The 13,522-nt window shown below is 39.7% G+C and overlaps 1 protein-coding gene across 3 annotated transcripts; it reads left to right on the top strand.

The window, feature by feature from the left end:
* Window positions 1-2,266: 2,266 nt before the first annotated feature.
* On the top strand, window positions 2,267-10,097 carry LOC111572066 (uncharacterized). Of its 3 annotated transcripts, none has more exons than XM_023275554.3 (5): window positions 2,267-2,873; window positions 4,499-4,983; window positions 5,500-5,662; window positions 6,942-7,545; window positions 7,674-10,097. In XM_023275554.3, coding segments are annotated over exons 1-5 (1,533 nt in total). In that variant the 5' UTR covers window positions 2,267-2,594; the 3' UTR covers window positions 7,676-10,097. The 3 variants fall into 3 exon arrangements, with proteins under 3 accessions (XP_023131322.2, XP_023131320.2, XP_023131323.2); XM_023275552.3 differs by having other exon boundaries at window positions 2,268-2,873; window positions 4,496-4,983; XM_023275555.3 differs by having other exon boundaries at window positions 2,269-2,873; window positions 4,496-4,983; window positions 5,500-5,566.
* Window positions 10,098-13,522: the final 3,425 nt, after the last annotated feature.

Genomic DNA, 13,522 nt, shown 5'->3' with positions numbered 1-13,522 from the left:
TTCTTGAAAAACATCATGCATCAGTCAAATGTTAGGAAGAAAAAATAATATAAAGCACTTTGTAGTACCACTGTAGCATTTCCAAAATTTGTAACTGCCTGGTAAGAAACTTCAACTTTTTTTTTGCTGTCATATTGTGATTACACATGTGTGTATAATGGAACAAAGGAAAAAATATAAAAGATGAAAACCCGCAAAAATAACCATTGCGAACCATTTTTATTGTTAAAAATAACTGAAAACATTTGTGGATGGGCCACTGGTGTGTATGAGCTTTAAAAATTCCATGTCATAAAATATAGATGAAGCGATTCTCAATACTTCCAGCAGCACTTTGCAAAGTAGTTCAGTTTAGAGTTGCACAAACAACATAAAAAAAACATAACAGAAGCGGAAACAGATGTGAGCTGGCACAATAAAATACAAAGAAAATCAGGAGGCACATAAAACAAACTGAGGAAGCTCATTGTGCCAAGATTTAAGATTAGCCTTAAAGCTTTTCTCTTTGATAAAGCTTATAGTTGGAGCTGGGTCTCTACTTGTGCTGCTAGACTCCTGGGTGACTTCCCATGATGCACTGAGCACCTCTCCTCTACCATTGCTTGGCTCTAACTTTGTGTCTTCTCTCTTCTGTAGTTTGTGTTTTGTTCTCTCTGCAGGTATCTCTGGATATGGAGCTACATGTTTCTCTGTTACTGAACTTACTAACCTCCTAAGTCTTTATTGCTTTCTTATGTATCTCTTTTTTTTAATAAAAGGATTTTATTTGAATTGAAAAAGCAAGGTATTACAATTCCAATGTATATCGTATTTACAACAGTAAAGAACTTATTGTCTTTCCAATATTTTCAATTATTAAATTACTTTTTTTGTTATTGCAAAAGAAAGCCAGTCGTATTTACTATTACAGGTAGGTTCAAGTAAAATCTGACCTTGTGGGTTTTACATACTCAGTCCATTTACTCCAGATCTTTTTGTGCTCTTAGGGAAAATGTCAATTCCTCATTCCTCAATGGTGGCTGGTTCTACGTGTAACCATTTCCTCAGGATGACTTTTTCACTTGCTGCTCAATATATACTGAGTAATTTATTGCCATTAACGTTCCAGTTTTCAAACAATCTACTGCCCAAATTATTTTACATTTTAAAAAAAATGTTTACATCAAATATTTATATGTTCATGAACCTCTTCTCACTAAATTCCAATGATCTAGCTTTTATGCATCTCCTATGCGTTTCTCTGTTTTCTGTCTGCCATCCTGTGCTCTCTCCCCTTTAACCTCACCTCACAGGTCAAGGCAGATGGCCACCTTCCCTGATCCTGGTCCTGCCAGGGTTTTTTTTCCCTTCCTAGTAAATGTGAGTGTTTTCACCATTTTTCTTGCACAAAGGAAATACAAATGAAACCTTGGATTTTGCTGGATTTGTCTGTATACATTTTAAGTCTTCACCCTACTATTTAAAGTGCATTGAGATGAGGGTATAGAGATAAAATTGAACTGAATGTCACTGAGAGCAGCACCAGATAATAACAATCTGGTTAAAAAAAAAAAAAAAAAAAAGTGAAAGATCAGAAGATTTAACTGGAGTCCATGTAGTTCAGATCTGATAGATTGTTATTATTATTATTATTATTATTATTATTATTATTATTATTATTATTATTATTATTATTATTATTATTATTATTATTATTTGCAGTCTTAGGGAAAATGTCAACTTTTGCATAATGTCAATCCATTCCTAAATGGCGATTTCCTCATGATGGCTTTTTTACTTTCTGTCAAATATACACTGATTCATTTCTTGTGCATTGAGATGACACTAACAGATAAAACTGAACTGAATGTCACTGAAAACAGCACCAGATAATCCTGTAACAAAAAGATAGAGATTAGAAGATTTAACCGAAATGGTCATTTCAGTGAAGCTGAAGATTGAAGCAAAGCAGCTGCGGATGATGACAACTTAGAAGCAGGAGGTGACCTTTAACAGAAATATGTGCGCATGGCACTGAACATGAGTCACATATTAAAAGAGATGTGCAGTATTAGGCTACATTAAAGATTTTATTTAAAAAAAAAATAATAATAAATCATTTGTGGATTTTCTTATAGCCCAGGCTTGTTTAACAGAAAGGAATTTAAAAAACGTGTAGTTGCTGAAGGCCACACGCATCTCTGGCCTCACGCTGCAGTAAATAAATAGCACCCAGTGATCCAGCAGCGGCGCCTTTGGGTGACAGCAGCGCACATGGCGGCTGGTAGTGGCGGTGACAGCAGCTCGGCCCCTCGGCTCCTCCTTTGCTCTTCCTGAATGGACAAACTCGCTACCTTCGGTCCACGCCTCCCTCTTTCTCATCCTCAGCTCTCCACCGGCAGCTCGCTGCAGCGTCCCGGTACTTTACTGAGCGGTGACTGGAACCAGGCCGAGCCGAGCAGCGCCGCGTAAAGGAGCCTTCCGAACTCAAATCACCGCTTACAGCTGCGAAGTTCGGGCTCTTTTCTTTTCTTTTTTTCCCCCCGTGTGACCCACCGGCTCCTTGAATATCACCTCTCCGCCCGGCGAGAACATTGTGTCCTCTGTGGAGAAAAATGACAGCCAGGCATCGGAAAGGGAAAAGCAACCACAAACATGAAGACAACTTTTTCAAAAATGAAATCCTGGAGACAGAAGTGCGCTCTGGAGGGAACAACTACACTCTGCTGCTCATTTTATTCCTCATTGTAGTAATTGGAGGAGCCACTGGAGCCTGGTTCTGTTTCCAGCAGCACCAAACTTTAACCTACTTATCTGACAATCTCATGGGCATGCAGATGAAGATAATCAAACTCCAGTCCTCCCATGAAGAAATGCGACAGTCAAGTAATAAGGTAAGGAGGTAAACTAGTTAAATTCCCTGTTGAGGTTCCTCCAGTGAGCCTGCAGCCTTCAGCAACACAAGATTCTCATGGCCCAGATCCTGTTCTGAATACACCTTATTTCTCTGGGCTTATAATTTAAAACAATCACTCTAACAAAATAAGAAAAGCCCTCAGCACATGTCCAAAGTGCACGTTGTCAGTGGCAAGTAAGGAAAGTTGCAGGCCTCTATCAGATTTCAGAATGCCAAGGGCCTCACTGGAGTGAGTACAAAACGCTGCTATTTCTAACATCCACACAGCTGCTGGCGCTTGTAGTGAGGATTATTCTAGAGCTGCACATGCAGGGACACTGACTTTATCTCTAACTGAGATATATTCAATATTTTCATCTAAACTCTCAGTGGAAAGTGTATATTATAGTAATATGCTTCTATAGTTGTGTCGAAGATGCTGCCAAAATACTAATAAACCGCAAAGTAATGTGCCAAGGCTATTATTAGTTTGTGTTTTTGATACTGAACACCAGTTCAGAGGCTGTTTACAGGTCATCTGAAAGTTTGCAGAACAGAAAATGATCTTTGTTCCACCTGTAATTCTGAAATGACACAATATTTCTAAATATAAGCAGCCTTGACAGTGTTGTGAGTTCAAGAAATGTGCGTATTCTGAGTTTAATGTATCAGCATGAATGAGCTGAACCTGTTCTGTCACTAAGCAGAGGTTCGTAGCTGCCTCGAGCTATATTTGCCATGTCAGGTCCCTTAGCTATGTTTAAGCTGCAGGATACACTTGTGGGAAGTTAAGCAGGATTTTTGAGAAATACTTAACCGACATAAATCTGCTCCTGAGGGAGCTCCTGCAACTCCACCTTCAGTTCAGGAAAGTCAATGTGGCAAAAACCTTTGCATAACAGCAGCTCTGCTAGCTCAGTCTTGTTGGGCAGACATTTCCTGTGTGAGCAGTGAACTGTTTAGTGACTCATAACTTTGCAAAGTTTGAGGGTGCTGTCGAGAGATAAATTAATTAAGAAAGGATTATGCAGGAGTGAACTATTGCACAATCCAGCTGTGCAACCTTGCAAAGGGTTCGCACGCATGTTGTTGGTTCATTGATCTAAGATTGGCTCCTGATGAGTAGAGGAACAATATCTTCTCTTCATTTTATTCTGCATTTTGCATGAAAATGACCTTTTACTATGCATGATCAGACTCTTGAATAGATGTCCTCCTTCCAAGCATTTCATTGACTGACAGGAGCTGTAGTTTAAAGAGAATTTGAACAACCCTGGCCAACAGGATTTTAAGAAATGACTCCTGTGTACATGAGTAGCTTCAGGGCTAAGTAGTGTATAGACCTCGGTATTTAAACTATCCTCCGTTTATTTCATGCTCTATTTTGCCTTGATTTATTATACGCTGCAATGGAAAGTAATGGTAGAAATAGTGTTGTGCATATGAGTTAATTACTATAAAAACCACAGAAAATTACCATAAAATTGTCCTTGGCGTTTCAGAACTTAGACTATAAGAAAATCTTAGCATACTAGGTTGAGTTAAAGGACCATTGAAGCACCAACTCAATGTAAATTAGAGTCACTTGACTCAACAACTCCTCTGTGTGTCTTGTTGCAGCAGCAAGTCTCTGGGAGTGTGGAAGAACGCCTGAATGCCCTTGAGGAGTCTTATGCGCTGGCCCAGAAACAGGTGGGCATGGCCTTGGCCACGGCCGAGGAGCTCAAGACGTCCGACCTCCCCGCTCAGGTGCTGTCGCTGCACACGGAGATGAAAGCTCGCCTGTCAGAGATGCAGCAAGCGACGGTATCTCTAGAGCAACTGAGCCAGCTGCAGAGCATGTTGAAGGGGAAGAATGAGGAGTTCGATGACGTCAGGGTTCAGGTGGAGGGTCTGGCGGCGCTGAGTGGTGAACTGTCCCAGAAGGTCGAGGTCCTGTCAGGGAGCCTGGGAGAAGCAGAATCGAAGCTGGACGAGAGAGCTGGTCAGGTCGCCACGTTGAGCGTCACCCTGGATGGACAGACCGCCGAGGTGCTCCGACTGAAGGAGCAGCTGGGCACCTACCAGGCTCAGCTGGAGGCCAGTGTGCTGGAGATGACTGCTGTCAGGTAGGTTGTGGAAAAAAGAAAACAGCAGCTTTTGGAGCTGCAGAGAAAATAGCTCCCCTCCTCTGACCCATAACTTTTTGTTGACTTTGTGGAAGCCCTGTTGGCTGTCTGTGTCTCTGCCATGCTCTGGGACAGTGTCGGTCGGCCTCATATTCACACTGTGAGATTGTCCGGATCTGTATAAACATTTCCTTTTGTATTGATAAGTTGTGGAGATGAATGGCTTGTGTAAGATTTTCTTTTTATGTAAAATGGGCACTCTTTGAAGCTAAGGAAAACATCAGGCTAATGTGGTTCACAGGCTATTGTTAGCATGCAAGATTTGAAGAAGCCAATACAATTAGACCATGGGTCCTTTTTCTAGTATTTTAATCAGTGAAGGTTCAGGCTTCATGGAGCTATACAATTAAAACAACACTATTATAAAAGGCCTAATTTTCTGCACTGCCTGAAAGATGATTTGAATCAAAGACGTCCACTTACAGACTCTCACCATGAGCATCTTCTGTCTTGCAGAGAGTTGCTAGAGAATGAACAGTCCCAGCGGATCCAGCAGGCTAGTGTAGAGGAGCAGCTTGATACGGTACGTCAGAGTCTGCAGGATCAGAACTCAGCAGCCCAAAGTCTCCACTCTGACCTTGAGGCTCAGCTGGAGAACATACAGAGGCAGGTTACGCAGGTAACCAACACACCACTGGTCAGGCAGATTTAACCTGATTACTGGACTAAATAGTAATTTTCCTTCATACAGATACAGTTTCCAAGTCAGATAAATTAACACCAACACAGCTGGGATTTTTGGTTGACATGGAAGCTGCAGTTGCTTAGGTTGCTGTAAGGAGACTTGGAAAAAACTCATATGACTCCTATAACCTGCAATTAGTCAAGTCACCATTTTCAATACAGCACACTTAAAACAACAGTTGGTGGGCCAAAATAAAAGATAATTGGGGTTATGAATTAAATAAAATGTTTAAATTTTGGATTTAAGACCATATAGTGTTACTTATGGTGTGAATTTACTTGAGTAAGTTACATACATGGATTAAAACCCTTAAAAATATTCAAAATGCTACTTTACATTACTATAATACATAAAAAGGAAGAGACCCTACAGTGTTGTTGATTATGGAGATTACCATAACTAATTTAAACATTAAGGTTAAGACTCTACAGCATAAATAATTACAGAGAATTACCTCACAGATTTTGTACTAACAAAAATATACATGAAAATCCAACAAGTCCAAGGATTTTCTAGATTCCCTGTGAGCGGCGCAATATTTTATTTTTATTATTTTATTTGGATTGTATTGTTTTTGTGTTTGTTATATCGTGTATTGTTTGTGTAGTTTATTTTATTCTATTTAGCATTATTGGATTATTTTTGTACATTTACATACATTACAGTTAAATACATTTGAACAAAGCTCTGATTGTTCAGTTTTATTTTTTTTATCCAGTTTATAAAAATAACCTCAATTGAAGCTTTTGAACAAATCAGAAGTTACATCTGATTCCTCTTTATATATAATAAATAACTGTTTAAAGTGCGGTCATGGAAATATAGACTGCCTTTGGGATTTCTAAGATTTAAAAGTGCAAAATGAACAGTTTTCTAAGCTGAGGTGCATTATTAGATTATACTGTGATGGCAGAAAATCCCTGACAGGCCTCAGCACACATGGTCTCTTTACTATTTCTGTTCACCATGTGTCCACTGGGAACCATAATGAGATTTTCATCCTGTGTATTTGAAGGAGCTAATTGCCTGACATGAATTCTCCATTGGATTCATATCTGTACTTGCAGTCGTACAGCACAGATCTCTGTTTTGTGTGTCATCTTAATCACATCGTGTTTACTCAGACACCTGGATGTCCAGATTGCTGAGGAGAAAATGATTTCCTGTCGAGGATCCAGTCTACCGTGGTGTAATATTGTTTTGCTTGTCATAGATTGTGGGAGAAACTCAAGCTCCTGCTGAACAGACAGAGAAAGAAACAGCTCCGGCTGCAGAGGAAGAGACAGCTGCAGGAACTGAAGAAGAAGAGGCACATGATCCAGCAGAGGAAGAAGGAACCGCTCAAGTGGTAGAAGAGGAGGAAGAAAAAGCAGCTTCACAGGACACACCTCTTGATGAACAGGATGACTCTGTGACAGAACAACCAGAGGAGGCAGTGAAGGAGGATGAGACAGAACCAGAGGAGTCAGCTGATGTATCAGAACAGACAGAAGAAGAAACAACACGGACAAATGAAGAGGAGGAAAACGTAGAAGAGGAGATGCCCGAAGAGAAGAACCAGGTAGCTGAAGAAGAGGCAGCATTAGACGGAGAGGAGGTTCAGGAGGACAGTCATAAAGCAGAAGAGGAGAAAGAGGAGGCTGCAGAGGAAGATGATGATGAAGCAGAAGAGGAGGCTGCATCTGAAGCAGAGGAGGAACAACCTGGTGTAGAGGAGGAAGTCTTAGAAGAAGAGGAAGAACAGCAGGATGTAGCAGCTGAGGAGGAGCCACAGGAGGAAGATGAGGAAGACGAGTCACTAGAAACTGAGGACAAATGTAAGAAAATTTTTTTCATAAAAAATAGATTTATTGATATCACTCCAGTGGCTACAAAGCAATATTGTTTCAGACTTTACTGCTCTAACTATCCCTCATAATATTGTCTTTTGTCTCATGTTTTACAGAGTTCACGTCGCCAGAAGCATCCGTCAAGTAAAATGGAAACTTTCTCAGACTAATATCACTGTCTACAATATGAGAAATACTGTAGGAAGGCATTATTGATTGCTGTTGTTTAGGTGCAGTATTCATCATGTGGTTGCTCTCTGAAAGGCAGACCTGCTCAGAAGAATTAAGTCACTATGCTGGAGTCGGAACCGAAACTCGTACCTCAAGAGATGGCTGTCTAGTAAAGAAACGAGTCATTCAGGATTTAACCTGCCAGTAACAACCTCAGAAGCCTTAATCCAAAAAAGAATGCCTGCGTTTCTAAAGAGAATCTTTCCACTCTTCACAACTCACACTTTTTTTTTTTTTGCCATAGTTCTGTACTAAACTGGAAAACCAAAAGCCATTGAAATAACAGGAAAGCCAATGCGTAAACTGTTTTATCAGTGCATTTGAAGCCATAAATAATGCCTCTCTTGGTGACATAAAAGTATGTTTCTTTTTGTCACTGCCTGAAATACATCATGAGAAAAAGCAGTAATTTATTATGTATGTTTACACAGGCAAAACTGCCAACTCTAGAGCTCGCAAAAAAGAAGAAAGGCATCTTTGATAAGTTAAACAAGAGCAATTCCTGAATGTTTTTAAAGTATATTACATACTGTAGTTAGTAAGATTTTTTTTTTTTTTTTTTTTTTTTTACTCTTTTTAAGTGCATATTTGTGGTTAAGTGCTTAAAAATTGGAGGTTTGCTTAATATAGTTTTGGGTCATCGTCTTTTTTTTTTTTTTTGCACTTTTTTTTTTTTTTTTAACTGATTACAATTCCAGCCAGACAGAACACACCTGTAGTATTGTCAGATACAGTGATGTGGTCTAAAAGCCTGAGCCCTCTGCCAAGAACTGTTTGGTTCCAAGATCATTATTCTACTACTTTTATTCAAAAGTATATATTTTCATTTTGGAGGTCTTACACATAACATCAGAGACTCTATGCATCAACTTCTGAAAAAAAAATCTGTCACTAGGGCTACATTCAGACTGCAAACAAAAAGGGCTTAAATCAGATATTTCAGATTTTTTTTAATGTAGTTTCTGTTCTGAATTGTGTGACTTCTGTGGTCCTAAAGCAGATAAAGGTCTGATTTCTTGCAGTATGACCTCAGTCTGACCAGTCATACTGGAATTTATGCAACTTTCACACCACACTAGATCAACATTCGCCACAATACTGTGCTGGTGGGAGTCACTCTCCGAATACAACAATAAAGGACAGCTGTGGTGGATTCAGTCAGTGGAGAGACTGAGATGCTGGACCTCATGAACTCGCAGACTTCCACTGCACGTCATCTTATAAATTAAACTGTAAACACTTATTTCAGCCGCCTCCATGTCTTCTCTGGAGTCCAGGGCTGTGATCACTTTACACTGGAAACTGACTTGGGCGACATTCAGAAAAATATGAAACGGCAAAAAAATCGTTCTGAGCAATAAATCTGAATTGGGCATTAAGGTTTGCAGTGTGAATGTAGCTTAAGTGAAGCAGCTCAGGGACTAAGAGTTTTCCAAATGGATGGAAAAGTTTCACAGAGCCAAACTGCAGCTAAATTACATTTGTAGGAGAGCAGCGGTTTGCAGGTCATTTTCATTCAAAACACTGAGAACACCTACAATGTACACACCAACTAAAGAGCAACACTCTGTACAACACGTTCAGTCAAAAGACAGTTTATTTCAAGATCACATTTTAATTACAAAATCAGTCTTTTGACCAAATAGTGCCAAAATGTCGCTGCTGAAAACAATAACTCAAAGGAGATGGCCAGACAAGGTTATAGTGCAAAAATACATGTATGCAGGTTTGACTGCAAAAGAAACAGAATTTCTGCTTTCCTCCACAGTCACTTCACACTTTGTACCTTTAGGTGGCGCAGAAGAGAAGTTATGCAGCAGGACACTGACGAATCACGGATCCAAACTATGGCAGGACACTGCATGTGATGGAGGAGCAAGGACTGATGTTCATGGCTCTGCCTCTCTGCTGAACATGTCTGGAAATGAAAACGGAAAAAAGGACAAAACACACAGTCACATCAGGAAACCTTCACTGAGATGCTCTGAAATCAACCTAAACGATGTGAATTCTCAAATAATGCAGAAAAAATGTTGAATCCCCACCGCATACCTGTGATTAGCGCAAGGACTTCAACATCAAAGATATCACTATGAAATGACCTTTGAGAAATGATGAATGTTTGTGTATCCATGATTCACAAATACGGAATATGTTTCTGATAAGTTCTTGGGAGCGTAGTAAGACTTTTGGATACCGCTGTATGTTTTTACTAAAACTGATACTTAATGCACTTTGTTTTTGCCAAGGCAGTGGTTAGTGTCAGTCTAACACTTCACATGTTTTTAAAATAAACCCCGGTTCTTTCACTTTTGACTGCTTGATTCTGTGCTGTCAGATTTAATAAGGGGAAAGATGCCGTTTGATTTCCTTCCTACAAGAATACTGCTGTGGCTTTTCAGTCACATAGATGCTGGAGTATGAAAACCTGCTGATAAAACCCTAACCCCATGTTAAAGGACAGTCGGCCATATTTTAATTATTGCAGCCAAATAACAGCAAATTAGAAAAAAAAAAAAACCCATCAATGAACTGATGCCCCTTTAAATACTGCTTGTGTCTCCAATGTCTATTACTATTACCGACATGGTTCATTATTGCTCAAAACCATTAAAAACACGTAATTTAATCACCATGTTGCACCCTGTTGAGTGACACACTTCATCATTACCATAAACACAAGCATTGTAAATAATCACTAGAGAATCAACTCTTCACTCCTGTTTGGGAAAGGTTTGCTAAAACTTGCAGTATCCAGATATCGTATGGAATTATTAGATATCTGGCTTTGGATTTTTTGGAAAGATTTAAGAAGTTTTCAGTTTGAAAATATGAGCTTACTAACAGCTGAAGTTGGTACCGATTTTCCTTTTTTCACAGGATTTGTTGATTTTTAAAAATGTGTAGAAACCAGTGCCTTTATTTTTTAAGTTATGGTGGGAAAATGCAGAGTGTGAGGATCTGTGCAGCTGCTCATATTTATTATCATATCTGTTATGTGGAAGTTAACTATCATGCAATCTTTGTTTTGTATTATTTATTTACAGGAAGCCACAAATTTGAACTAATATTAAACCTAGCATGTTAGGGGTCACACTTATAAACTTGTTTTAACGTGTTTAAATTACATTATTGTAACATCAGAATATTGGAAGTATTTTCACTGAAGTACAGAACTTAAGTACAATTCTTAAGGCACCTTGTTTGAACTTCCTGCTTTTATTTTTTACTCTGGCAATTTCCTTTGTCATGGAGTAAAAATATTCTAATTTTAATTTTATTCTATATTCACTACATACATAAAAATGCATATGCTTAAGAGATATTATACACTGTGATAAATTAAACTACCCAGCAGTGTATAAAGCTTTAAATCAGCCCTCTACAAGATGAAAATGCTTCATTCACTGTTACAGAAAGGGGTCAGAGAACCCAGGCACAGATAGTGGCAGACAGGTAGTCCAAGGGAAAGAGGCTTTTATTTTAACAAAACAGGAACTAAACCAATACAGAAAATGAGTCACCTAACAGGGGGGAAACTAAACCAAATCTATACTAAATAAGTCACACTACTAAAACCAACACTAAGATTGCAAAAGCGGAAGTCTACAACACTAAAGTGAATTAATAACACTAAGCTAAGAGGGGTACTCACAATATGGAGGAACAGACAACAGGGAGAGGGGGTAAGACAGGCTTAGGAAATCCAGGGCCAGACTGAGACAAGACAGAAGAAACAGGCTGGAGACTGAAGCAGGGCTGGTGAGAATCCAGGAGGAGAACTGAGCCCATGTGGGAAAATCCAGGAGGGGGGAAACAGAATCCATATGGCAACTGAGTCTATGAAGGCATGTGGGTCAATGATCCGGGAGTGAATGAAAGCACAGGGCTTAAATAGCAGGAGGTGAAGTAGAGAACAGGTGAAAAGAGTGAACTAATTACTGCAGCTGATGTGCATCACTGCAATCAGCAAGGTGCAGGCAGGTGAGTGAAACAAGTCAGATAGATGCAGAGACCAACAGACACAAACAGAGGGAGCCAGAGGGACAAGACAAGGAAAGAGAGATGACAGGGAGAGAGATGACAGGATGAGTGAGAAAAATACAAAAGAGGCAGATGACAAAGACAGGAAGAATGGAAAAGGAAGAAAAGAGGAAGAAGGAGAAAGAAGGGCAGTGGCTAGAGCAGGATCATAACATCCACACTGATATATAAGTAGCAATTATGAAATAATACAACACTATTACTTGGATAAGAGCCATTGTGCTACATAGCAACCTGATGACAGATCTGGAATTACACTGAAAAAAGAAAATTGTTGGAATAACTTAAATAAATTGCCTCAGTGACATGCAACTGAACTGAGTTCATCCAATAAGGTAAACAAATATTAATGCCACGAATCTCCATTATCTATACACCACTTAATCCTCATTAGGGTCACGGGGGGGCTGGAGCCTATCCCAGCTGACTCGGGCGAAGGCAGGGGACACCCTAGACAGGTCGCCAGTCTGTCGCAGGGCCACATACAGAGACAAACAAGCACTCACATTCACACCTACGGGCAATTTAGAAAAATCAATTAACCTCAGCATGTTTTTGGACTGTGGGAGGAAGCCAGAGTACCCGGAGAAAACCCACGCATGCACAGGGAGAACATGCAAACTCCATGCAGAAAGATCCCGGGAAAGCCGGGACGTGAACCAGGGACCTTCTCGCTGCAAGGCGAAAGTGCTAACCACTACGCCACTGTGCAGCCCTGCCACGAATCTGATCTACGTAAATTGTTTGATTCCTTTCAGATGAATTTTAATTAAATTGAGCTCTAACCAAATATAAAATGTCAAACATGATTTTGCTCTTAGCTGTTCTGTTCTTTCCCTTTCAATGACTGTTGAATTCCAGCAGAAAAACTGAAGAAATGTGGATTTCATGATGCACCTTACAAGCAGAGCAGTAAACCTAATTTATGGATTATCGATAAAGTAGAATACCAGTTTAAAGGTCCAAAATGTATTCAAGTTGGTGGAATCCACAAAAGTAAATTGCCATCACCAAGCAGAAAGATAAATTAGAATAATTTGAAATAATACTTTACCTCAACTCCAGCTCAAATGCGCTTTTTACAGTGTAAGCAAAATTTTGAATGCAATAAATTTGTATATAAATTAGCAATCTTACACTGTGGTACTACTGCAGTGAAGGATTTGAACATTTCTTGGACCAGCTGAAAGAATTTTGTGTGTGTGTGTGTGTGTGTGTGTGTGTGTGTGTGTGTGTGTGTGTGTGTGTGTGTGTGTGTGTGTGTGTGTGTGTGTGTGTGTGTGTGTGTGTGTGTGTGTGTGTGTGGTCTCAGTAGGTCAGGCATTTACTTGTTACCAGACAAATATTTAGTTGGTTAAATTTGCTCTGCATAGGCTGGCTACAGCTTGAGCCTCAGCTCATTGTATGGAAGAATAACTGTATAAATGAACTGCACTCATTGTCTGTGACTACAAGGAGTTCTTTATTGTCCGCTGGAAATACAAAGCCAGTCGAGCCTCCATATCACTGATTTATGATTTGTTCAAATAAATTGTAAGATGCTGTTAGCATAAATGTGTTTGCTGCTCACATGGGGACCTGACATTTTGCTTGGATCAGACCTTAGCAGACAGAAAGTCTATATTGATTGTGTAGGCATCATCCAGACAGGAAGTTCCTCTCCCTCCTCCTCTCTCCCTCTCTTTCTCTC

The sequence above is a fragment of the Amphiprion ocellaris genome, chromosome 8, assembly GCF_022539595.1.
Source record: "Amphiprion ocellaris isolate individual 3 ecotype Okinawa chromosome 8, ASM2253959v1, whole genome shotgun sequence".
Classification (NCBI taxonomy): Eukaryota; Metazoa; Chordata; class Actinopteri; family Pomacentridae; genus Amphiprion; species Amphiprion ocellaris.
The sequence above is the reverse complement of the archived record's forward strand: the minus strand, read 5'-3'. Positions and strand labels throughout refer to the sequence as shown.

Excerpts from the sequence above, each read along its gene's own strand:
- LOC111572066 (XM_023275552.3), top strand. The coding sequence starts at position 2,595 with ATGACAGCCAGGCATCGGAAAGGGAAAAGCAACCACAAACATGAAGAC. Across the intron at positions 4,984-5,499 it reads CTGGAGATGACTGCTGTCAG|AGAGTTGCTAGAGAATGAAC; the intron begins GTAGGTTGTGGA and ends TCTGTCTTGCAG. Across the intron at positions 5,663-6,941 it reads TACAGAGGCAGGTTACGCAG|ATTGTGGGAGAAACTCAAGC; the intron begins GTAACCAACACA and ends TGCTTGTCATAG.